A 26,042-nucleotide genomic window follows, 5' to 3' on the forward strand; every position below is an offset into this window, starting at 1 on the left:
GCTAAAGAGTCCCATGGCTCTCAGCCTGTCCTCGTAAGATCTGTTTCCTGACCTCTGATCATGCGCGTGGCTCTCCTCTGGACTCTCTCGAGCTTCTCCACATCCTTCTTGAATTGCGGAGCCCAAAACTGGATGCAGTACTTCAGTCCAGCTCCACCCTCTGTGCAGCCCCCCGGCAGGGAGGTGAAGGCTGCTGTTCAATCCCCCTCGGTCTTCTCTTCTCTTTGTGCAATGCAGACCGGCCTTGGGATGGTTTTAAACTTTCCCCCCAAGCCACTTCCTTGCGTGTCCCCTCACTCAAGTGCCATGAGTGATGGTAAGAAATAAAAACCCATTGCTTTGCTGCTTGGAGCTAGCATTTAATAAACAAATCCTGCTTTCTAACAGAGGCCTAAGTTCACTTGGTTCCTTGAACGCTCTCTCCCCACAGCTGCCCAGTCTTTTGGGGGGCAGAGGAGGGGAATAGCTTAGAAACCTGGTCCCTGCTCTCAGGGATCTAGGAGCTCACTCGTACTCATGTAAACAGGAACATGCCACACATGTGCAGTTAAAAGCATATAGCCAGCACCACCACACCTCCTTCTTCCTTTGCTTAAGCAGGACATGCATTACACAGGCCACATGTGGAGTCCTGTGTCCAGCTATGGGCCCCCGCAACAGAAAGGATGTGGACACACTAGACAGAGTCCAGTGGAGGGCAATGGAAATTGTTCGGGAGCTGGGACACACGACTGGCGAGGAGAGGCTGAGGGAGCTGGGCTGATTTAGTCTGCAGAAGAGAAGACCGAGAGGGATTGAATAGCAGCCGTCACCTCCCTGCAGGGGGGCTGCAAAGAGGAGGGAGCTGGGCTGGTCTCAGTGGGGGCAGATGATGAACAAGGAGCAATGGGCTCAAGCTGCAGCAAGGGAAGTTGAGGTTCGATATTAGAAAAAACATTGTCATGAACAGCACAGCGCTGGACCAGCTCCCCAGGGAGGTGGTGGAGTCTCCATCCTTGGAGGTGTTGAAGACAAAGCCCTGGCTGGGATGATGTAGTTGAGGCTGGCTCTGCTTTGAGCCTCCTGAGGTCCCTGCAACCCTCACTTTCTATGCTTTTATGGGTCTGTGTTTCTATAACCCAGAAGCCTGGCACTTGTCCATGGATGGGGACAGCCCCACCCTCAATGCCTGACTTCCCAGCCGGCCCAGGCGTGGCCTTACCACTGTGTCCTGGTCGTAGATCTCAATGACGATGATGGGGGGATCGTCCCGCATCTCATGGACTTCTCCAAACAGCTCCACGTTGTCGAAGACCAGCAGCTGGTCCCAAGTGGGGCACAGGGTCTCATTCAGTACCTGGGAGCAAGGGGACATGGAAGAACATCTCAGCAGAGGTGACCCCAGGAGACAACAGCCACAGTCCCTCCAGGCTGCTGGTCCCACCACCCATCCAGCACCAAGACATTTGCAATGCAAGGGCAATGCTTTAGCAGTGCAGCAAGGAGTGCAGATGGTGTCACCGGGTAGGGGGCTTGGGAATGGTGTCCTTAAGGCTTTGCAGGAGGCTGTGCCTTCATTTGCAAAGGCTGATAGGAGCATGTTTGGAAGGGCAATGGAAAAGTGAAGTCCAGTGAATGGTATCGGGGGGAGTCTGTTGCTCCTGGAGCAACCCAGGCTCTGACACTGATTCTCTGTGACCTTGGGCATGTTGCTTTCTCAGCGCAAGCTACCCTCTGATGAATGGTGGGGAATTACCCCACGGGCAAGGTCCAGCTGTTGGTTTATAACCCCCAGCGTGGTCCGAACCCCACAGGTCCCGAGCCCCATGGCTTGAGGGGAAGGAGCCCCGCCGCTCGCTGGCAGCACAAGGAGGTTGCTACCTCCTCGGGGGTTTGGGGGATGCAGGAAATGCTTTTACCTCTGTGCACTGGCTCTGGGTGATGAAGAAGACCCGGGCAAAGGGGTCTGAGAGCCCGCTGCTGTCTGCGGCGAACAGGCTCCTGGCCTGGTACATGTGGACACGGAGCTGGAAGACTTGTTTCTCTGCGAGGGAGGAAGGTGGTGGTGAGACTGGGGCCTGAGGGCGAAACCCAGGCACTGAGCTCAGATCAGGAGGGGAAGGGGGCATGCACGGTACCGGCCCAGCCCCGGGTGCACAGACCCCACGGGATGGAGAGCACTCGCTGGGATGTGGCCGTGCCTTGGCACCGAGGAGGAACATGGCCTCGCAGAGCCAGCCGTGGCCTATATTCACCCCGGAGGGAAGGGCCTGGGCTGGGGGCGCTTACTTGTGTAGAGGAGGCTGATGGGGGGGAAGGATGGGATGCCTTGGCCTTTGACAGTCTTCTTCTCCTCGAAGCCGCAAGGCAGGCCACTGAGGAAGTCCTTGCGCTGCTTGTTGAGGCCCAGCCACAGGTAGATGTCCATCTTGGCTTGCACCGTCCAGCCGGCTGGCCCAAAGCCCCTCTTGCCGGGCAGCTGAGAGCAGGGAGCAAAGGGGGTGACACAGGGAAGCCATGTCCCCACCCCCAGCCCCCCACCTCCTGCTGCTTCAGATTGGGACCGTCTGTCCTTCCAGGCAAGTCCCCCTCACCTACCATCCCGGGCTGGACTGCTGGTCCATATGGCCTGGTAGAGGGCCACCTGCATTGCAGACCAGACCACAGGTCCATGCAGCCTGGTGGAGGACTTCCGGCTAGTCCTGACCAGACTACCGGTCCACATAGCCTGGTAGCAGACCTCCTGCTATTGCAGAGCAGACTGGTCCACAAACCTGGTAGAGGACCTCCTGCTATTACAGACTGCCGGTCCATACAGCCTGGTAGCAGACCTCCTGCTATTGCAGAGCAGACCACAGGTCCATAGGGCCGGGCAGAGGACTTCCTACTATTACAGACTGCCGGTCTATATAGCTTGGTAGAGGACCTCCTTCTATTACAGGGCAGACCACCGGTCCATACGGTCTGGTAGAGGACTTCCTACTATTACCAACCAGACCACCAGTCCATATAACCTAGAATAGGACCTCCGGCTGCCCCAGACCAGACCAGGCCGCCGGTCCATACAGCCTGGTACCCAGCACTGGTCAGTAGCTTATGCCTGCCTCCCCTGCCCCTACTCCGCTGGCCCCTGCCTCCCTGTCCTCGTTCTCGTCTCCACCCCATCCCTCCGGCAGGCGGAGGAGAGAGGCAGCCAGGCACCTTCAGGAAGACGGTCTTGACTTTGGCGCAGTCCTTCCCGGTCTCCTCATCCACGATGGAGTAGAGGATGTCCTTGGAGGTGACGCGGGCATAGGCGATGCGCTTGTTGTTGCTCATCATCCAGATGAAGATGTCGGGGATACTGTGCTGAGGCTGTGAACACAGCGGGCCTGGTCACCGCCCCGGGGGAGAGCAAGACACCCGCGTGCAAGGCCTGTGCGCTGGGCTCGGGGGTCTGGGGCGCTGGCACAGCCGGGCACGGGAGAAGGGGCCACGGGGTGAGCTTGGCTGCTGCCTCCAGGCTGTAGAGAGGGTTTCGAACCTCCCGTTGTGGAGGGTTAGCAGATTACCCGGATGCACACCGCGGACACGCCGACGGCAAAGCCTGGCACTGCCCCTCCAACGCCCTTGGCACTGGTTCCCACTGCAAACAGGTCTGGAAGCGTCCACACGTTTCCTTGGCCCACGAGCTCCACCTGCCAGAAGCCTCATGGGAGATGTTGCTCAGGCTTCTCCTGACTTCACTCTCCTCTATGGACTGGGCTCCTGGCTGGACTACATCTCCCATGATGCACCACAGCCACACCAAGGCATTCGAGGCAGCTGCGCTGCATCCTGGGACATGTAGTCCAGCACTGGAGCCTGGCCCAGAGAGAGCAGGAGCACAGGGCTCCAAAAACGGACGCTCCCGGGGGCCCTGGGAAGCTGAAATGCCCCCATTCCTGTTGCCCCGACCCAAAGCATTTCAGGATCCGGAAAACGGTTGGCAAATAGGCAGACAAGGCACTTTGGGCAGATGTGATCTCTTTTATTAGACCAACTAAATCACTGGAAAACTTGCTCTTTGCAAGTATTTGGGCACAGGCTTGCAAAGAACAATTTTTGCAGTGATTCACTCGGTCTAATAAAAGATACCACATCTCCTCAAAGACGCTTGCCTGCCTGTGTCCTTAGGGCAGCCGGGCTACAACCAGCAGCCCTCGGCAGATAGCACTTTCCCCGTGACACAGGTGGATCCTGCAGACCTGGGCTTTGCTACCGGGAACTTCAGACCCGTTGTGGGAGACGGGGCTGTTGAGGCCCAGCGGGCGGGTCGAGTGCGGCCCGGCCAGGCACGGTCGAGGCAGGGAGACAGAGTCTGAGCCCAGCGGCTTGCAAAGAGCACGTGCTCCAGTCCAGCTGGCCGTGCAGGAAGTTTATGCGTTCACCGGTGGAGCAGGGAGGTGGTGGGAGAGACGCCGGGGAAGGGCGACTCTGCATCCATGGGGGTGTCAAGGAGAGGGGGCAGACACCGGTGGGGATGGTCTAGGTGCAGCGATGCCTGTGCTCTCCTATGGGGATCCCCCCGGCTTCTGGGCTTTGCTGGTTGCCCCCTCCCCACATTTCTGCTATGTGCGTCGGGGGGTTTAAGCCTCCCGCAGAGGTGCCGGCTGCAGCACAGGCTGGGAATGGGGACTGTGCCAATGCTCCCGCTGGCTCCAGCCCTGGAGGGTCCCGGCTAGGGGGTCTTGCCCCTGCGCTCAGGCTCGGACCAGTGCCAGAGTTAGGGTCAGGGAAGGATTTTTTTTACTGATACAGACTAGGGGGGCTTCACCTTCCCCTGTGCTAGGGGCAATAGCCCCTTCCTGGCACCTCTTGGCCAGATATTATCCGTCTTGGCAGCAGCAGGACGTTGGCAGCTGTGGCCCCCCTTGCCTCCCCTGCGGCAGGGTCGGGTGGGATGTCTTGTGGCTGTGCAACAGGTTAGGTTAGACAAGGATTTGTCTGGGCTGGTTTGGACAGGGCTGATCCTGCCTCAGGCAGGGGTTTCATAGGTTGTAAGGACGGGAGGGACCTTGGAAGATCATCGCATCCAGCACCGTGCACCGGGCAGGAAAGATAACTGGGGTTACGTGACCCCCGCGAGGTGACCGTCCAGTCTCCTCTCAATGATTTCCAGGGTAGGCAATTGCACCTCCGGAGGGGCTGGACTAGATGTGACGTCTGGACGTCCCTTCCAGCCCCACTGCTTTAGGATTTCAGTGCTATTTATGATTATGGGTTTGTCTGGGCTAGTGTGGACAGGGCCGATCCTGCTCAGGCAGGGGTTGGACTCGACGGGACTCTTTCCGGCTCTTCGGGTTTGGCTTCTCTAGGATTCTGTGCATTCAATCCAAATTTCGTCCACCACCTCCCCACCGTGCTTGGGTCTTTTGCTGAGCTCCAGCCATTCACCCACCTCCCACCCTCCACCGGGCTGGGAGCAGTCACCCACCCCGTGTCTTCCCTAAAATTGTCCCGTTAGGGGCCTGTGGTGCAGAATGACCCTCTGCCGCTGGTCCACAGGAAGCGATGCGCGGACCTACTACTGCACGTACCGGGCGGTACGGGTCCTGGATCCAGTCCTAGCTGGTGGGTTTCCTATGCACGCTGCTGCCCATCCGTTCAAATCAACCAGCACAGGTGGTCAAAGCAGCCTGGCTGTCAAGCAAGGCCTATGGGACCACATGGGCCCTTCGGGAAGGAGGATCTACCCCAGAATCGGGGGGTCACGGAAGAGCTCTGACCCCCATGGGCTATGGAAGATGAGGGATGCCTCCAAGACCCAACCGATGGCCAAGGGGGTCTCTCCCAGCGCACATCAACCGACCGGCCGGCACGGACGGGCGACCCGCGCTCACCTCGTCGGCCAGGAAGCGCAGTTTCTGCAGGAAGTTCTGCACCAGCTTCAGCTTGTCCTTCATGGTGTTCTTCTTCACCTGGGACCTCAGCGTCTTGGCTTGCTGGCCCATGTTCTCCTAGGGTGGCAACAGAGCCCAGGCCCAAGGGCGGCGTGTGAAAGAGAGCAGGGAGGAAGGAAAATCACGGGGCAGGTCTGCACGGGTCGCGTGGGGGAAGGACGGCGCCTCGGTGCCCCTGCTTGCACCAAGGGGAGGAGGGTGCCGACTCGGCGTGCGGGGAGGGGAGGGGGCATGCATCCAACGGGGTCAAATGCAACCGGGGGCTCGGCAGCAACAGCCCCCGCAACCCTCCTGGCACCGTGGCAGCCGATGCGCTCACCAGCTCCCTCATGCAGGACTTGAGGCGCTCGCGGTCCAGCCGGGTGCGGGAGGAGTGGTTCTCGTCCTTGTTGGCGAGGGTCACGAAGCGGCTGGGGAGAGGCGTGGGGGGGCGGTGTCAGTCCCCCGGGGGCTCCGGGGAGAGGGGCAGCAGCATCGGGGGGAGGTGTGCGGTACCCAGGCCTGGCTCTGGGTGTGGCATGGACCAGCCCTGCCTGCCCATCACCCCCTGCTGAAGGGTGGGCACGGGTCTCCTGCTGGGTGAGGCTGGGCCCTCTCTAGCCCCCCAGCCCTGCTTTGCAATTCACCCAGCATGCACCAGGCCTGGAGAGGCAGCTACCCCACGCCCAGGCTTGGAAGGCTCCCAGGGCTGGGGTCTGGGACGCCTCTCGCACGCATCTCTCTGCCTGTACACACTCACAAGCAGCCGCTGCTCAGCTCCTCCAGGACCCCCCGGAGCCGGCGCTCGGGGTGCGGCTTCTCCGTCTTGATCATCTCGTGCACGTCGTTGAGCCCCTCTTCCTGGACGGGAGCGGGGAGGGCCGGCACATCACTGGGGGAAGCTGGGGGCCCGGCTCCCCGGTCCTCCACGAGGCAGGGCAGCCCAGCCAAGCATCCCTCCTGGCTTCCCACACGCCTCTGCCTTGCATGCAATCATCCAGCTTGAGGCCATCGAGACCTCGCTCTGGGGCTAGTCGCCGTGGGGCTGGGCTCCCCAGATTATCAGCCCAGTCTATGTGGAGAGCTAATACTTTGCAAGAGCCCTGAAGCAGGGCTTCTCTGGGGATGCTGCTGGTTGCTTCCCACCCCTCGTCCCCGCCTCATGCAATGGGTCGTGGACCCCCGGACGGGTCAGACACAGTCTCCAGCTCTCTGAGCTCCAAGGGGGTCTGGGATTTGGGCGATGGCCTGCACAGGGCTTCGGGTGGGGGCTGCTCCTGGAGGTCTGGGCGCCCAGCTGGGTGGGATCCCGAAGTGGCACCAGCCATGTGAGGAGCAGGAGACCTGAGCGTGCCCCCCCCACCCCCCATTGCTCGTCTCCCAGCGGGGGCGGCACTGACCAGCTTGTCGGCAATCTTGTCCATGATGTTGGAGTTGTACAGCCTGCGCCGCTGGTCCTGCCACCAGCTCTTGATGTAGATGCAGGGCTTCTTGTCGAAGTAAGGCAAGTGGAAGTAGTTCCTGCAGTGCAGGGACAGGGGGAAGGGCACACGGGCGTGAGCAGGATTTGGGAAGGGAGTAGAGACGGCGCTGGGCTGGGACGGCTGGCCAGGCGCACAAGGCTTTGCCTGGGATGCGGGAGGGAGGCGGCACACGAGGGGGGGAGCTGGAGCTCGCGGACAGACTCCATCAGTGCCAGTGGACCAGGCACGGGGGGGGCGCACGGCTCCGCACCCGTGAGAGGATGGGAGCAGGCACGTCACAGGATCATAGAGTCACAGACAAGGAGGGTTGAAGGCACCTCAGGAGGCACGGCTAGTCCAGCCCCTGCTCCCAGCCCCTACATCATCCCGGCCAAGGCTTTGTCTACCGGGGCTTCAAAATTTCCAAGGATGGAGACTGCACCACCCCCCTGGGGAGCCTGTCCTGGTGCTTCACCACCCTCCTCGTGAGAAAGTTTTTCCTAATATCCAGCCTCAACTTCCCTGGCTGCAGCCTGAGCCCATTGCTCCTGGTCCTGTCACCTGCCCCCACTGAGACCAGCCCAGCTCCATCCTCTCTGCAGCCCCCCTGCAGGGAGCTGAAGGCTGCTCTCAAATCCCCCCGTCTCCTCTTCTGCAGACTGAATCAGCCCAGTTCCCTCAGCCTCTCCTCGCCAGTCCTGTCCCTGACTATTTTCGCTGCCCTCCACTGGACTCTGTCCAATGTGTCCACATCTTTTCTGTAGCGGGGGGCCACAGCTGGACACAGGACCCCAGATGTGGCCTCCCCAGTGCAGAACAGAGGGGGAGGATCACGGGAACCCGGTGGGGGGGCAGGAGCTCTCTGGGGTGTGGGAGTCCCGGACCCTGTCACTGTATCTGAACTGCAACGGGCAAAAAGGGGTGGTCGCGCCCCCCTGGTGCAAGGCTAAATTTCACCTCAACACCTAGGAGAGGGCTTTTATGGCCTGTCTGCAATCAGGAAAATGAATCTGGATTAGCTTTGAATGTGCATTAGTGCAACTGCTTTATACCCTTGTGCAGACGCTGTGAGGCGCAGCCCGCTCTGCTTATTAGTGGCTTGAAGCTGCAACTTCACCGGCTTGATGTGGCAGCCGGGCAGGTTCAAGCTGGAGCTCAGGAAACACGTCTGCACTAGAGCAGGGAGGCGGTGGGAGAGATGCTGGGGAAGGGGGGGCTGCATGGCTGGAGAGGGGGGACAGACACCGGTGGGGATGATCTAGGTGCAGCAATGCCTGTGCTCTGCTATGGGGATCTCCTGGCTGCTGGGCTTTGGTGGTCGCTGCACGGGGCTGGAGTGAATCCCTTTCCCCTCCTGTGTCAGGGGGCTTTCCACCTCCCCCAGAGGCCCAGGCTGGGGATGGGGACCAGGCCGTGCCAATGCTCCTGCTGGGACTCAACCCCGCAGGGTCCTGGCTGGAGGGTCGTGCCCCTCTGCTCAGGGTCAGACCGATGCTGCATTTGGGGTCAGGAAGGGATTTTCCCCCATGGTCAGATTGGTGCAGGATGTGGGGAGCGGGTTGCCTTCCTCTGTGCCTGGGATCTCTCAAGGGTATATTCGTCCCCTTTGCTGCTCCAGGACGTTGGCGCTGCGGTCCCCCTGCCTTCCTGCGGCAGGGTCGGGTGCGGTGCCGGCGCTGTGTCGGGGTGACCGTGGTTTTGCAAAGAGGTTGGACACTGGATGTGTCCGGGCTGGTTTGCACAGGGCTGGTCCTGCCTCAGGCCGGGCTTGGACTCGCTGTGACCTCTGCAGCTCCCCTCCAGCCCCAGCTCCATCCTCTTTCAACCCCACCTTCAGGTGCTTGAAGGCTGCTATTAAATCCCCCCTCCATCTTCTGGCAGTGGGAATCTCTGATTTGAACAGGTGCTCGAGGCCCTGAAGGGACAGCAACGCGCCTCCCGTTGCAACACGCCGTCATCTCAGCCGTGAGACTCAGCTGCACGCCGTGGGGCACGGGGCGAGGACCTGCCCGTCTCTCCTGTTGACTGCTTTTTTGCAGGGGGTTCAAGTAAAATGGACACGTTTCTGGACAGTTTGTTTGGCTCCACGGGCCCCTTCTGCCTGAAGGCCCCTGGAGAAGAGCAGACTTTTCTCTAATGAGTCCCAAGAGGGGGGTCACAAGTCAGGTGTAAGGCACCCACTGTAAACCCCCTAGGGGGAAACCTTTTCAGCAGGGTGCCATGAATAAAGTCCTGCACCCTTCTCCAGTCCCACTCCAATCCCCTTCCCCTGCCTGCTCTCTTGGTCCCTGCCCCGTGCTCCCTGCCCGATCTGCTGCTCTGCTTTCTTCTCCCTGCTCCGCTCTGATTCGTGCCCCATGCAGAGGCTACCGGTGCCACTTGTTGCACACATGCTGTGGGTTGGCCATGCACAGCACATGTTGTGCATTGGATTATGATGATACACGGGGTATGGGAGAGACCCGACGGCTTGGCCGCCTGACAGGGTGGGAGGGAGAGCCTTCGGAGCCAGAGAGATCTGGTCCATGAGATCCCCTCCCAGATCATGCCGGAGGCGTCCAGCAATGCTGCCTCCCACTTGCCTGTCAGTGATCAGGGGCTTCAAGGGTGGGGTGGAGGAGACAGAGACCAGCTCCCCGTCCTCGTCGGCCTCGTCATCACTCAGGCTCTGGAGCAGCTCAGACTCCTCCTCGTCCCCGTCTTCCTTCCTCCTCCGCGGGCTGGGCCTGCCGGTACCGTCAATCTGGTTCCCGTAGTTACCTGGAGAAAGGTGCAATGGGGTGAAGCTGTTGTCCTAATGCCCACGCTCTGTGCAGCGCTTGCTTGGGGCTCCTCAACTGGCACCCAAATCAAGGGATTTTCCCTCCAGGGGCCCTTCGCAACAGAGAGCCTTGACTTTCTAGAATATGGCCAATGGATGATATGTAAGGTCACTGTAGCATCCGAGACTCCTCCTTGGGCCTGCTTCTGGGCCTCCCTCCCCTGGGTCTCGACCAAGGAGTGATGGGACGCAGGGCCTCCACGGCTAAGAGGATGAGATGCCACAGCTTGAGCTAAGCAACTGAGAGCCTGATCCTTTTCTACCTATTAGGCACCTAAATCATAGTACAAGAGAAACATGAGGGTTGAAGGGACCTCAGGAGGACACATCTAGTGCAACCCCTGCTCTGAGCAGGACCAGTCCCAACTACATCATCCCAGCCAGGGCTTTGTCTACCTGGGGCCTCAAAACCCCCCAAGATGGACAGTGCACCCCCTCTCTGGGGAACCTGTTCCAGTGCTTCATCATCCTCCTCATGAGAAAGTTTTTCCTAATATCCAACCTCAACTTCCCTTGCTGCAGCCTGAGCCCATTGCTCCTTGTCCTGTCATCTGCCCCCACTGAGACCAGCCCAGCTCTGTCCTCTTTGCAGCCCCCCTGCAGGGAGGTGACGGCTGCTATTCAATCCCCCTCGGTCTCCTCTTCTCCAGACTAAATCAGCCCAGGTCCCTCAGCCTCTCCTCACCAGTCCTGTCCTCCACCCCACAACCATTTTCTTTGCCCTCCACTGGACTCTCTCCAATGTGTCCACATCCTGTCTGTAGCGGGGAGGCCCACAACTGGATGCAGGACTCCAGCCGCTAACACTAGGCGTGTCTACATATGTATTTAAGTGTGCCTAGATTTAATGCACATTAGCTTAATGTGCATTAAGCAGGGTTAGGCAAGTGTCTACATGTGCAGGCGTTAAGGTGCATTAATGCTGTATGTTGGACTAACTTTAGTTCCAATTCACTGCACTTAATGTGCTTTAATGCATCTACATGTGCATTAATGTGCCTTAACTATTTGTGCCTGAATTTGATACGTGTATTTGCAGGTATCAAATTTAGGTGTGATTAGCCTAAATTCATCATTTTTAATGCACATGAAGGGTGCACATGTGTAGAAGTGTGTCTTTAATGCACATTAAATTAGGCTAATGTGCATTAACACATCGCATGCTGACGTGCCTACTATGCTCACTGCCTGGTGGTCCTATTCTTCGTTGTGCTGCTAAAGTGAGACCAGCACCTTACACAGCTTTATAGGGTTGGCTTGGACAGAGGCCCAGTGAACTCATTGTGTGATCAGGAGCTCCACTGGCCTTTATTGCTGTATCTGTGCTGGGGGCTTCATTAGGAAGCCTGCTATTCCATCACTCACAAACGGAACGAAACAAAACAAAAAATAGTAGACCAACCTATGGTGACCTCAAAGTTGATGGGCTTGTCCCCAATCTTCCTATCGATCATGGATGCTTCCAGAAAGGCTCCAAAGAGGAAGAACTCCTCCATTTTCCCAGTGCAATTCTGCAGGAGGAAACCAGGGCATTAGCACAGCGGCCTGAGATCAGTTTATCTGGTTTATAAATTATCACTTTCCTCCAGCTAGGACTGGTGGAATGCCTTTGAATTGGCAATGTGTGTTGGTGCCCAGGTAGGCTCTGTTTGGGGATCCCATCACATTGATTTTCTAAGGGGCTCAGTGCAAGGGAAAGATACCAATGGTATGGACCTGCATACTGAAGGCTAATGTCCCACACAAGGCCATTAAATTAATCTGAATTAATTTTTAAAGCCAACAAATTCAGCCCCTGTAGGGAGATTTTCCTTGGGAATGTAGGCGGCCTTAATTCTGTTGAGCTTCATTTGCTGGGGAAGGGAATTAAGTGACATCGACTGAAGGTCATTTTCACTCTGAATGATGGCGTTCACGCAGGGGTTTCATCCGGTTCAGCTAACTCACTTCAAAAATTCACCTTGTTAACTTTCCTGAATGCGCCCAGCCTGGAATGGCTGCTTGTCCACAGAACAAGAAGCAACACACCATGGCTAATGTGCCTTAAACTTGGTCTGCAGAGATGTAGCTCCAGGTCTGTCTACATGATGGAGCCTCTGACTCTACAGCGCTGTCAGCAGATGTGCAATACTCACATCTGCGACTGGTGTGGCCTGCTCCACTTGCACCTCGGTGGAGCTGTTGATCTCAGGGTTGCTCGTGTCCAGGATCTCGATGGCCAGGCTGATGAGCAGCCGGGCGCGGAAGGAGACGCCCTCTCCCAGCCCTTCATTCAGGTCCTGATGCTCATCCATCAGCGTGTAGTTGCGGGTGGAGCCGTACATGTTCACCCAGGCTGGGCCAAAGGTGGGCAGGAAGCCTGGGCCATGAGCAAAGAGACAGCCCACGTGATGAACAAGGCAAGGGATGTTTGCATGTCAGCACGAGCAGGGATAGGGTCTTGCTTGAACAGCGGGTAGGACACATAGGCTCTTGGATATGGTCACTCAGCTCCCAACCCAGAGTCAGCCCAGGTTTTAGATTATACCCCTGGGTCCTGCTTTCCTTCGGTGGACTCACCACTAGGCATGGCTGCCTATGACCCAGTCTATTACAGACCCCACTGGAGATGCTCTGAAGGGCCCAGTTTTTGGAAGGGGGTTTGCTCAGCACTTTCTGGGATGTATTCAGGCCCCCAGGACTGGTCAGGATGGTCGATGTGGCCAGGCCTATAGGGCTGCCTACTGCAGAGAATGACTTCCCCGTGAAGAAGGTGGAATTACATCCCCCAACCTTTCCCTCATTATCACCTTTGTCCCCCTCATTGGAGATCTTCCGCAGGTCAATGAAATGTGTCCCAATGGCCACGTCGTTGACCTTGTCTGAGTCCCGGATCTGGATCTTGATCCTCTTGCACAGTGGGGGGAACATCTCCGTGAAGACAATCTGCTCATTCCACAGGGGCTCGTAGCTGCTCTTCTGCACCGATGTCTTCCCCTGCTCAGTGGGAGGAAGAAGGAGACCGAGGGACCCAAAGTGAATGAGGCACCCGGCTCCCATCACTCTTGGCTCCCTCCCTTGCTAGGGACCAATGGCACTTGCAATGGCTTGGGGACTCTCCCTTCCCAGCAGATACAATGGGACCTCCAGGCTATTGCAAAGCACTTGGAAGCATTCACACAGCCTAGGCAGGCGAATGTGACATATGACACAGGGTGGGCCACTATTTGAACCTTCACCCCTGAAAACCCCCAAGCAGCCCTGACATTGTAGCTCCCATCTGTGGGATCCCATAAGCCATGACCAGCTACCTCCCACCCCCACAATTCTGTGACCAACTGACTTACCCGTTGCCCTGCAAAGAGCACTTGGACATAGGGGTCCACCAGGTCCTTGTTCTCCCCGATGAGAGCCTTCTTCACATTGGCCATGATGCTGGTGTTCATACGTGGGAGCCCCTCTGCCCGGTAGATCTTGATGTAGAAGCGAGCCCACTGTCTCTCTGGGGGGACGCCATCAGGGAGGAGCAGGTTCCTGCAATGTGGACATAGACATCCTGGGCTGAAGTCACTGGGGCTCAAGAGGATGGGATGGGTAGCCACTAGATGGCTGAGAAATAGCCTTGAAGGTGGAGACTTCAAAGGGGGTGAAGCATTGAAGAAGGGTGTGAAGAGATGATCCTACCTAGGGCCACACACTTGGCTGGCCTCATCCCTACCTCCCAGCCCACCTTCCCCATTGCAGAAGGAAGCCAACCATTTCCTGGGGGCGGATATTCTTGCTTCTCTGGATTCAGAGGTCATCCATGTTGGAGAGCATGTGACAAAGAGCTTGGATCATCTGGATAGAGATGCAAGGAGAGGAGCAGTCCAAATGGCCTCCTCTCTGCTGGCCTCCACCCTGAGATCAGCTCAGGACCAATGCACTTTAACCAGACAACAATGGGAACTTCATTGCAGTGCTCTGCGGGGAGATGGGATAACTTGCTTGGTACCACCTAGGACAGAGACACATGTCACTGGATCCAAAGTCCCTGGCTCCAGGTGGTCTCGTGAGTCATACCAATGCATCTGCAGTGAGTTGAAACAGGTACAGATAAGTCCTCAGACAGTTTGTTCTGGATAGTCTGTGATGTCCCTTCTAGCCTGATGGGACCAGTGTAACCAGGCAAAGGGCCCTGATTAAAGCCCAAGGGATCCAATGGGTTGAGGACTCAGTTTTAAACCATGTGGACCTTTCTCTCTGGTGCTTTGCATGGATACCAAGAAGGTAGGCTCTACAATAACATCTCCAGAGGCTGAGCGACCTCTCTACTCATAGGATCATAAGAAAATAGGGACTGGGTGGGAACTCACAAGGTCTCCTAGACCAGCCTCTTGCTCCAGGCAGTATCATCCCTAAGTAAACCATCCAGCCAAGTGTCTGTCCAAACTTCTCTTGGAAACTTCCAAGGATGGAGATGCCACCGCTTCTCCGTTCCCAACCACCCTCAGAGTCGGAAAGTCCCTCCTCATCTCCAACCTCAATCTCCCCTGCTACATCTTGAGGCCATTGCTCCTTCTCCTGTCCCATCTTCATGAGAAAAGCCCATCTTCATCCTCTCTGTAATCATCCTTCATCCCCAGTCCCAGCAGACAGAAGAAGTGGCAACCATGGAGGATCAGTCTGCTGGGCTAATTCTGGCATTAGCTTCCTACCAAAGCAACTGGTCTAGTAGATGCTCAGCCAGTGGACCAAGGTCTTGTTTGCACTGCAAGGCTGTGGCTGCCACAGCCGTGCCAACAGAGCTGTGTTGGCAAAGCCCTCATGGAGACGTGATTATGGCAACAGAAGGGTTTCATCTGCCAACTATACCCCTCCCAGGAAAAATGAGTCTCCATGGGTGGGAGCCATCTTCCTATTGGCATCGTAGTGTCTGAGAAGAGAGTCCTACTGGTACAGCTATATTGGCTTGGGGGTGGGATCTTTTCTTACCCCCTCTCTGGGCATCCTGCTGCAATACTGGACTACGTTAGTAGGAGCGTTGCCAGCAGATGGAGGGCAGTAATTCTTCCCCTCTATTCAGCACCGGAGAGGCCACATCTGGAGTCCTGTGTCCAGCTGTGGGCCCTCCCCTACAGAAAGGATGTGGACACGTTGGAGAGAGTCCAGCGGAGGGCAATGAACATGGCTGTGAGCTGGGGGACAGGACTGGTGAGGGGAGGCTGAGGGACTGGGCTGATTTAGTCTGGAGAAGAGAAGACCGAGGGACAGGTTTGATAGCAGCCTTCAACTAAATAAAGGGGCGGGGGTTGAAAGAGGATGGAGCTGGACTCAGTGGGGGCAGATGACAGGACAAGGAGCAATGGGCTCAAGCTGCAGCAAGGGAAGTTGAGGTTGGATATTAGGAAAAACTTTCTCATGGGGAGGGTAATAAAAGACTGCAACAGGCTCCTCAGAGAAGTTGTGGACTCTCCATCCTGGAGGTTTTGAAGACCCGGGTAGACAAAGCGTTGGCTGGGATGATGTAGTTAGGGTTGGTTCTGCTTGGAGTAGGGGTTTGGTATAGATGTGATCTCCTGAGGTCCCTCCAACCCTCGTTTTCTATGATTTTACATATTAAGGAAAGGCAAGAGGGGCAAGAGGTTCAAGATATGTAAGAGGCGACGGTACATTGGAGTCAGTTCTTATACACAAGCATGAATCAAGCCTTCAGGGATCTGTGGTTTGGGCAGGAAAAGACAGACGCTGCGGAAGTGCTAATGCTGGGAACATGCAAGGTGCTGGGCCTCAGACACATTAACCCAGAAGGAGATGAGGTAACAAACAGCAAGACGTTTGGTGCATCAACCACTTGGCTCCAATCTGTCTAGAAAAACCAACTGAGCTTGGACTAAGGGTAACCCAAGAAAGTAGGAAGAGGTTCAGCTGCTGCGGGAGGAACAAGACACGCGCGGAGGTTCGGGGCTAGATTTCGTCGGTGTCTGGAAGGCAGAAGACAAGGATGTCATGAGAAACGTAAGGGGCTCTTTGCTAGCTGGTCTAGCAGCACAGCACTGCGGGATTTGGAAGTATTTTGATCAAATGCTTGTGACCTCATAAGCTCACTCATTAATAACCGCAGTGACGATGCCATCTACAAGGCACTTGGTCATGGCTACGGCATTTCAGAAGGCTCGTTGCACGTCACTGTCTGACTGCTCCTGGGCTTGGGATTGAACCAATTAATTGCAGCTGAATCCCTGACGTGGCCAATCAAATCCCAGCCCCACAGCTGACACAGCAGTGCCTGCCACACTGCATGGCATCGGCATGCCTGCGGCCTGGGCTTCATTTCATAGTTCCATAGTTTTGTAGCTGGTAGGGTTGGAAGGGACCTGAGCAGATCGTCAAGTCCGACCCCCTGCCATTTCACCAGGAAGATATGGGAAGGGTGAAGGATGTGAGCAGTGGCTGGAGGTGACTGTATCAACATCAGGCCAACCCGGCTTCCTTCCCCCCGTGCACGCACAGCGCCCCACGGGAAAGCGGGAGGACCCTGGAGAAACCAGCCGGGCAGATTCTCACCCCTCGATATCGTCCTCGTCGGTCTCGTTGGCTTTGTGTGGCGTCTTGATGGTGTCCCCTTTCCCCACCACTGCAATGTCGCACTTCAGGTAGCCTTTCAGCCCAGCCGTGAGGTCCTCGGGGTCGGACAGGATGGCCCATTTGTGGTAGAACTGGTGCTCTGAAAGTCAGGTGGGAAGCAAAGCCAGGCTCCTTACGGCACTCCAGGGGCACAGGCATGGCAAGGATTCAAGAGCTGTCTACCCTGGATTTTACTTTGTGGTCAGAGTGGACACATGACGTTTTCCCATGACAACTGCCCTGGCGGCAGGAGAGCTGCTCTGCACTGAAGGTGTGACTACCCCAGGACACAACCATCATATATACTCAATTCTAAGATGACCCCCCGTTTATCGTGGGAGGAGGAAGCCCCAGTCTTAGATTTGAGTACAAGTGTGGAAGGGAGCAGGCAGCAGCTGGGGCTCAACCTGGATTTCCAGCTGCTACCTGGCCCTTACCTTTGCCACCACCTCTGCATCCTACCATCTCCCCCTTTCAGCCTCTTCCCCCCTCCCAAGCAGCCTCTGCTTCTCCATCTGCCCCTTTCTCTGCCCCCCTCCCCTTTCTCCATGCTGAGCAGGCTCCATCCACACTGCAGCCTGGGGCACTGGGCATGGCCCCAGCTGGGCCCTATAGCAAGGCGGCTACGTGGGGCTGAGCTGGGGCTGTGCTCAGTGCCCCAGGCTAAAACAGGGTCAGAGCCTGCTGCAACAGAGCAAGGGGAAGGGTGGCAGGGAAGCAGGGAACAGAGAGCTGGAAGCAGTGGCTGGGAGGAGAGGGGAGGAGGGTACGGAGAAGGAGAGGCTGGGGGGTGGGAAGGCACAGGAGGGGGAGCAGAGACAGATGGGGAAGGTGGGTGCTGAGGTGACAAGGGAGACCAGGCAAGGGGCAGAGGTGGCAGGGGGTCAGGCACGAGCAGATGGCAAACTGCTTGACCCCCCCACCCTGCCACTGCCTGCTCCCATACAGCAATGTGGGGGGATGAATTAAAGATGACCCTCCAATAATTAGATTCTGTACATGGAAAATTGTAACACATTTATAGATTTTGCATAGAAAATCATAGAAAATGAGGGCTGAAGGGAGGTCAGGGGGTCACAACCGCCTGCTCAGAGCAGGACCAGCCCCAACTACATCATCCCAGCCAAGGCTTTGTCTACCCGGGGCTTCAACACCTCCAAGGATGGAGAGTCCCCCTCCTCCCTGGCAATGTTCCCTCTAAGGAGCAGCAGTCTGTGAGCATGTGCCTCGGTCCAGCGTGGGACACTTACCAAAGGGGGCTGAGGGCTGGGGGCTGGAGGCTGGAGCTGGGGGCCAGGGGCTGAAGCCAGGGGCCGGTGGCTGGAGGCTGTGGCTGGGGGCCAGAGGCCAGGGGCTGGGGCCAGGGACCAGTGACTGGGAGCCGGAGCCTGGCGCAGGCTCTGCTGGCTCCAGGGAAGTGCTCTGCTCCCCCGCATCAGGGCCAGGGAGTGGAGCGCTTCCCTGGAGCTGGCAGAGCCTGCACCAGCCCCCCGCCCCAGCATCCATCCCTGCCTTGCCTCACCGCGGAGAGGAGCTGCTGCCTGCCCCAGGGAGGCTCCGCCGGCTCCGGGACACTGCGGGACAAGCCCCCGGAGGCCATGCCGGGGAGCAGAGCGGTGTCCTGGAGCCGGGGCAGGCAGCAGCTCCTCCCGAGGTGAGGCAAGGCAGGGATGGAGGCTGGTGCACGGGGCTGGAGTGGGCTCCGCGGGCTCCGGGGAAGTGCTCCACTGCCTGGCCCTGATGTGGGGGAGCAGAGCACTTCCCAGGAGCTGGCAGAGGCCGCGCCAGGCTCCAGCTCCAGCCTTTCTTGGTGCGCGGCTTTGAAAAGGCTGTGCACAGCCACACTTTTAGTTGTGCACGACTGCGCATGCGCGCACCTTGGAGGGAACTTTGCTTTCTAGGTACCCCAATCCAGGGCTTCAGCACCCTCCTGGTGAGAAAGTTTTTCCTAATATCCAACCTCAACTTCCCTTACTGCAGCTTGAGCCCATTGCTCCTTGTCCTGTCATCTGCCCCCACTGAGACCAGCCCAGCTCCGTCCTCTTTGCAGCCCCCCTGCAGGGAGGTGACGGCTGCTATTCAATCCCCCTCGGTCTTCTCTTCTGCAGACTCAATCAGCCCATTTCCCTCCGCCTCTCCTCACCAGTCCTGTCCCCCAGCCCCCAGCCATTTTCGTTGCCCTCCGCTAGACCCTCTCCAATGTGTCCACATCCTGTCTGTAGCGGGAGGCCCACAGCTGGACACAGGACATGTTTAAAATGTAATTACCTGGGGGTCATCTTAAATTCAAGTTCGTCTTAGATTCAGGTAAATATGGTAAGTAGTGCAGCAGATGCGTGAGGAATACCCCGGGTTAACTTACACCAGTACATAGCTACTCCTTTCATTCTCAGAGGTAACTCTGCCTGGATTGCAGGAGTACGACCCTGTCATGCATCCACGCCACGTGTACCACAGGATAGATCAGTTTACCCTGTAGCAAGCATGTGGTTTGTCTTCACTCTCCACCCTTCCTGGCTTATAAGCCACAGAAATAGTTAGTGGGAGCTAAAGACCTCCAAGACCCACACCTCTACGGGAACCGCACCATAGCTGACAGAGGCAAACCGTGCCAGCACCTAAGCCCAGAACTCCCCAGCCCACCAGCTACCTACCAGGCTGTGTGTAAACCATCCCCACGTCCATTTTGAAGGAGCCCACCAAGGTCCCGCTGCGCAGGAGGTTCTTAGAGTGGATCACCTTGAAACCAAAAGAAGCAGGAGACAATCCGCATGTTCAGTGAAATCGAGAATAGCTGATGGAACAGGTCTGGTAGGTCATGCATGAGATGAGTTTGTGGGGTCTCAAGTCTTTGTGGGGCATGTCTCCAAACCATGCAACACGGCGTGTTTGACAGTCTCTGCTGAGGACTGGAATGGTACAGGATGCTGTAGCTCAGCCCTTGGGGTCCCATAGCAAAGCTGGGCTGGGGCATGGAAGGCACATCTACACGTAACACGTTAATGTGCATTAGCCTAAATTGATGTGCATTAAGGGCATATGCCTACACATGTGTGCCTTTAATGCACATTAAAAATGGTGAATTTAGGCTATTAGCGCCTACATTTGATACCTGCAAATGCAAGTATCAAATTTAGGTGCGAACAGTTAAAGCACATTAATGCACGTGTAGCCACATTAAAGCGCATTAACACTGCATGTGTGGACTGACTTGGGACTAACTTTAATCCACACATGCTTCAGGGCTATGGATGGTCATCTGCAGGGGTCAGGAAGGATTCCACCCTCCCCACAAATGTTGGCCAGGTATGGTGGCATTTTTTGTGCTTGTTCTGCCTTAGGTTTTTTGCTTCTCTCAGAGATTGGCCAGATCTGGTGATGGAAAGGTGGGGGGAAGCAGACTTCTGCAGTCATGGAGTGAGTCCATTTTAGATGCTTGGCTCATATGTCTTGCTTATAAGCTCTGGGGCAAAATGACGGGCTTGGAAGGAATTCAGCTCCGGGTCAGACCAGACTGACTTTGACTTGGGGGTGGGGGCGGGGCTTCTTTTGCACGGTGGTATGTGGCCACTTGCTAGGATCACCAGTCTTGCCTCTTCAGTTCCCTGCCAGGGGAGAAGTCAGGGGTACCTGGGTCTTCTGTGTGCCTCAAAGCAGGAAACCCAAGTCAGCAGGCTCAGCACTGGGGCATGTGGGGGAAGTCCATGGCTTAGATGGTGCAAATGGAGTCTGGGGGCCTTACACTCCAGGAAAGGATGGGATGGAGGAAAAGAGGCTGGGAGAAGGGCGGTGAGATGGGAACTGCTTTGGCTCTAGGTTGGAGTGAGGCTTGCCGAGGTGCAGCCAGGCCTGCACCAATGGAGGGCATCGGCAGAGCCAAGGGTGTGGGAGAAGTTGGTTTGGGCAGGTCAAGGGTGCATTGGCAGAATTGGGGCAGAAAGGAGACACTCCAGGTCAGGACTGCAGCACATGGGCACAGCTCCTGGCCCAAGTAGCCCCCATGGCCCCTTCCCAGGCACTGTCTCCCCCGGCAGGTGGAACAACCTCTTCCCCATAGCACCCAGCGGGGATGACCAAGGGATCACACACACACTTACCGACAACTTGATGATCTTATCAAACATGACGTCCGGGGGCACATGGAAATCGAAGACAAAGTACTGGCAAAGGAAAAGGAGAGGTAAGTGCAGGAGGCAAAATGCCGGCACCTTTCAGACAGATGCGGGGGGGTCCAAACCCTGATAACAAGCAGCAGCCACAGGGACCTGGCTCCAGGGGATGTCACCATGAGGATGGCACAGGCCCTTGGCAGAGGGGCCTTAGAAATGTAAAATGCTGGTGGTTGATGGCACCAAAAGGCCAATCTATCTAATTTGAAGTCTGGGGAAGGGGAGCAGGGCTTCTCAGTCTGGGCAGCAATGGGGCAAACATATTCCTCCCCATTTGCAAAAAGCTTCTCCTGCCTTCCTGCTGCTTGTCTCTTCTTCTGAGCCGTACGGGTACGGGTTTGAGAAGCCGGGAAGGAACATAATGCCCAAATCAGACCAACTAAAGAAATGACTATGCTGTGCCTGGCTTCTTCGGATCAGAGCTGAGGAACTAGGCTGTACATTTGAAAGCTGGTCTAGCTTTATCCCAGCTATGGAGTTGGTCCATGACAAGACGCCACTTTAAAAATCCTTGCCTCTCTAGACCATCACAGTTAAAAAAAACCTCACTTTTACATGACCACAACTAAAGATAGACAGGCAGGCTCAGAACCAGACCCATACCCGCTACGGGGCAGCTGGGGTCTGGTTGGGAGCTCCATGCTGTGTATCCTTCTCATCCCAGGGTGAGGGCTTGGTATGAGACTCCAGGTCACGCCTTGCCCTGTGCATGGAGAAAGGCGACAGCCAGAGGCATTTTTGTCAGTCCTCACACACGCAGAAGAGCCAGTATCCTCCTGGAACAGGGGCAAGTTCTACCTCATGGGCTGCCCCATGCAGCTGGTCCAGCCAGGCATCGGAGGCAAGGCGTGTGGGGGATTTCACCTCAACTCCCTGAAATACACTCGCCACGGCTGGCAAAGGGCTCGTGCTCAGTCAAGTGTCCTCACTCAATCTAGTCTCTTGGAAGGATCCTGGAAAAGGCTTATCTTGATGAAGGCTGAGAGAGTCCTGCACACCACCTGAGGAAGGGTCAGCTCACCTCGTTGTAGTAGGGGCAGTTAGTGGACTCCTTCATGGAGGTGTACTTCTTCTCATCTCCCACCTCCACGCACACTACAGGGTCCATGTTCAGCCCCACTAGCTGCCGTGCCTCAATGACTGTGATGCTCACCTGTGGGAGAGAAGGCATAGGCCTCCCTGGTCAGACCTGGTTTGACCCTCACACCTTCATTTGGCTTCCTTTGCTGACGCACATCCAATGCTGAAGTGACCCCCACAGGAGAGCCACAGAAAACCCCTCCCACCCTACTGCTAATGGGCCAAAGCCCTGACCTAAGGTACATGTATATGTGCATGTGCATGTGTAGTGGAAGGTGGGGATGAAAACACTAGAAACTCCCACTTCATTCAGCCTCCGGTGCATCCCTCCATGTCTCACCCAGAACCGTGACTGCAAAGTTAAACCAGCTTAACTAACCCGGGGTAACTTTGCATACACATGCTCTCCACTGTGGTGGGCCAGTAGGGGGCGCTCCTGAGCTGAGCTTCCTGTCTCACTGCACCCGGCCAAAAACCAAGCTCCAAGTGCCTCCCCTGGGATGCCTCACATCTGGCTACCCCGCTTCCTGGAGCACACCCGGAAGCCTGGGGTATCGCTGCCACCACCCAGACTCAGGTCCTGTCTGGGCCCTGTGCCCCCCGGGATACACAGCACACCTTGGGATCCTGGAGTGCTTCTATAGGCCTGAAGTGCTCACCTGCAGCTTCCTGTGCAGGGGGAAAGTAAAACACCAAGCCCACCTTAGCAGGTCCCTTCCCTCTTAAGCACCCACAGCGAGGCGTGCTAAAACAGATTTATTGAATCAAGAGGGCTGGAGGTGGGGGGTGGGAAGGAACACCAACAGCAAATCTAGGTGGCTTGTCAGCCTTTTGAAATGCAACTACAGTACATTAAACTGAGCTTCCAATTAGGTTCCTGGTAAGTAACTCACTTCCGCATCCTGCGTATGAGAGAGAGCGGCAGAGGCCCACGCTTCTGTGTGTGTGTTTTAAAAATGTCCGACCCTCTTTTCTTAGAAAATTTGAAATTTGAAAAACAATTTGAAAAACATCACAGTTACCTACTGGAGTAACATGGGCTTAAGCCTAGTCCCCATGTTGTGTGGTCACGTATGCAGCAACCTGGTTGCCAAGGCAACCAGGTTGACAGACATGTGAAAAGACAAAGAAAGAAAAAAGCAAAAAAAAAAAAAAAAAAAAAAGCAAAAGAGGAGGCTGGGAATGGAGTTGTTTCACGTGTGTGTGTGTGTATTGGAAGGTGCGGGTGAAAACACTGGAACCCCCCAACTTCATTCAGCCTATGTTGTGTCCCCCCATGTCCCACCCAGAACCGCAGCTGCAGAGTTAAACCAGCTTCTCTAACCAGGGGTAACTTTGCATACACATGCTCTCCACTGGTTCCCACCCACCTCCGGCTGGGGCCTGCTTCGGTCCTGGCCTATGCCTTCGGGTGTTAGCAGTGTCGTTTTTGGCTGCTGCGCTCGTAAAGTGTTATTAGTGTTGAAGTCTCAGGACCCGTGGCAAAGGTTGCAGCCAGGAGACCCCACTACTAATCTTGTCTTAAAGAACGACCGTAGGCTTGGGTTGGTGGCAAAGATTTGGCCGGGTGTATTGTCTACAAGCACAGTGCTAGCCCGTTTTGACCTAACTAGGACATCACACCAGGAGTTAAGGCATTTGTACCTGTGACAAGGTAACTGGCACAATACCACAGAGGATCCTTTAGGCCACTACAAAGTTCCCCAGATTTCCAATTCTCGTCATCTGCCCCCAGTGAGACCAGCCCAGCTCCATCCTCTTTGCAGCCCCCCGGCAGGGAGGTGGAGGCTGCTGTTCAATCCCCCTCGGTCTTCTCTTCTCTTCTCCAGACTCAATCAGCCCATTTCCCTCAGCCTGTCCTCACCAGTCCCGTCCCCCAGCCCTCAGACCATTTTAGTTGCCCTTTGCTGGACTGTCTCCAATTTGTCTACAAATTCCCTAGTCCCTTCAGGCACATCTCATGTGTTTTCTTGGCAGCTGGCTGGCTGTGTTCATGCCCATTCCTCCATTGCTCCAGCTCAGGTGAGGAAAGGTGTTTGGAGGTTCTGCTTAGCCAACGTGCGATTTGGTTGGAAACATAAAGAAGGTGTCCTCAGGATGTTCATCTTGCCCCTTCCCTCTGACCTCCAGGTCATTCCCACCCCCTGGGTCTGGGGCCAGGGGAGACAGGAAAAAGGGGAAGAGCAGCACGACTCACTTGGTAATCCATTGGCCGGCCAGCACTTGGCTCCATCTTGATGTCAGGCTTTGACCTTTGCAGTGGGAGAGAGGGGGAAAGAAAAGAAGCTAGTCATCGTATGAAAATACAGAGATGAGCTGCTGCAAGTGTGCTGACTTAGATGCGATGCCATAGTTTCTAGCATACAAGACACTTACCTTTCACCCCCACAATAAGCCCCCACCTCAGAACTGGGGTGGGTGTTTTAAGCAAGGAAGCTAATTTTCTGCCCAGGATGGAAGCACCCTGTGTTGAATCCTGCTTCACAATGCAGCAGCTGTGGCATTACTACTGAAGCAACTGAGGGAGTTAATTGATTTAATGTCTCATTGTTCTTCACTCACGTGTTAACAATCAGCTCTCCTTTTTTAATCCTTGCAGTGTTCCACTAATCAAGTTAACTTTTCTTAGGGCAATTTTGCTGTCTGCTAGCTGCTCCTGGTCTCTCTCCTCCAATGGCACAGCCCTGAAGACTCTTTAGGTCTTTCCAGAATCCTTGAGGCTACCAGGAAGACTAGGCTTCAGCAGCAGCTAGGGTTTCAGCTTTAGTTAAGCAGCAAAGGCAGGGTGAGCGAGCTGAAGATTAGGCTCCAATTGTCCTGTATATAGCCATAATGCTGGAAAATGGTTTTTTCCCCTACATTCTGACTTTCAAAAACAAGATAAATCTCCCATCAGCTAAATCTCCCTCACCTTTTGTTTGAAACATTAGTGGTAACAGCGGTGACTGATGCCAGAGAGATGGTGTCTGGGTCCAGGCCTCCTCCAAGCCGCATGGCTTTCCGGTCCAGGTCTTCTGTCTCCAGGACAGCTGGTTCATCTGTTGGGTGGACACAGGCTGAACAAGGGCCTTAATTTTTCTTACATATCTAGTGGTTGAGCAGTGACTGGCAGTGATGAGAAAGCCAGCTGGTAACTCCTACCGAGCCCACCCCATAACTTAAAGACAGTGGTCAGTGGGGCCAAGGAAAGGCAGTGGTTTTGATACAACTAAGGAATTTTTCAGTGAAAATAAAGAGCAATTAAAAAGAAAGAACCACTCCCCAAACAAGCAAGAGACCAAAAAATGAACACGGGACCTGGGGCATTTGACTTAGAGTGGTAGGAGCTGTAACAGCAACCAGGGTAATAGTGAAGGACCCCACCTCTCAGGCTATAGGGCACAGAGCTGGGAAGTCTTCAATTCAATCCCAGGGCAGTGAGATCCCAGGGCGGTGCAGTCGCCATCCCTGGAAGCTCCCAGCAGAGACTGGGCAGCATCTGTCTGGGCTGGCGTAGGCATAGCACAGGCTGCGTCTGGGCAGGCTCTGGGCATTGCTTACCTTGGAGGTGAGATATAAGGATTTATAGACCGGGAGTGCTCAACCTAATGAGCTTGAGTGCTCATTAGGGGCAGGTCATGTCAGACCAACCTGATTGCCTCTTATGATCAGGTCACTAAGGCAACGGATGCAGGTGTCGCCGTGGACGTAGTCTTTCTGGACTCCAGCAAGGCTTTTGACACCCTCTCCCACCCCCATCCTCATTAAAAAACTAGGTGACTGTGGCACTGATGCCTCCACAGTCAGATGGATTGCAGATTGGCTGAAGGGTCGCACTCAGAGGGCGGTGGTGGACGGGTCATATTCGACCTGGGGGGAGGTGGGCAGCGGGGTCCCCCAGGGCTCGGTCCTTGGGCCCGCACTGTTCAATCTCTTTATCAGTGATTTGGACGACGGGGTGAAAAGCAACCTGTTTAAATTCGCTGATGATACCAAAATTTGGGGTGAGGTGAGCACGCTAGTAGGGAGGGAAAGACTGCAGCAAGACCTGGATAGGTTACAGGGG

The 26,042-nt window shown here is 55.9% G+C and overlaps 1 protein-coding gene across 1 annotated transcript in view; it reads right to left on the minus strand.

Moving 5' to 3' along the window:
• Positions 1 to 26,042, minus strand: part of OTOF (otoferlin) — a 139,635-nt gene that overhangs the window by 28,205 nt on the left and 85,388 nt on the right. The window contains exons 7-25 of the mRNA XM_019538117.1: positions 24,909 to 25,035; positions 24,195 to 24,249; positions 21,939 to 22,070; positions 20,846 to 20,908; positions 19,403 to 19,487; positions 16,689 to 16,848; positions 13,490 to 13,676; positions 12,953 to 13,139; positions 12,299 to 12,522; positions 11,566 to 11,674; positions 9,925 to 10,102; positions 7,280 to 7,400; positions 6,640 to 6,740; positions 6,220 to 6,310; positions 5,841 to 5,957; positions 3,181 to 3,333; positions 2,269 to 2,458; positions 1,899 to 2,023; positions 1,202 to 1,336 (exon numbers count right to left, since the gene is read on the minus strand). Of these exons, the coding sequence (XP_019393662.1) occupies positions 1,202 to 1,336; positions 1,899 to 2,023; positions 2,269 to 2,458; positions 3,181 to 3,333; positions 5,841 to 5,957; positions 6,220 to 6,310; positions 6,640 to 6,740; positions 7,280 to 7,400; positions 9,925 to 10,102; positions 11,566 to 11,674; positions 12,299 to 12,522; positions 12,953 to 13,139; positions 13,490 to 13,676; positions 16,689 to 16,848; positions 19,403 to 19,487; positions 20,846 to 20,908; positions 21,939 to 22,070; positions 24,195 to 24,249; positions 24,909 to 25,035 (2,540 nt within the window). The remainder of the gene's footprint in view (positions 1 to 1,201; positions 1,337 to 1,898; positions 2,024 to 2,268; positions 2,459 to 3,180; positions 3,334 to 5,840; positions 5,958 to 6,219; positions 6,311 to 6,639; positions 6,741 to 7,279; positions 7,401 to 9,924; positions 10,103 to 11,565; positions 11,675 to 12,298; positions 12,523 to 12,952; positions 13,140 to 13,489; positions 13,677 to 16,688; positions 16,849 to 19,402; positions 19,488 to 20,845; positions 20,909 to 21,938; positions 22,071 to 24,194; positions 24,250 to 24,908; positions 25,036 to 26,042) is intronic.

The sequence above is a fragment of the Crocodylus porosus genome, unplaced genomic scaffold, assembly GCF_001723895.1.
Source record: "Crocodylus porosus isolate Cpor-Errol unplaced genomic scaffold, CroPor_comp1, whole genome shotgun sequence".
NCBI lineage: Eukaryota > Metazoa > Chordata > Crocodylia > Crocodylidae > Crocodylus > Crocodylus porosus.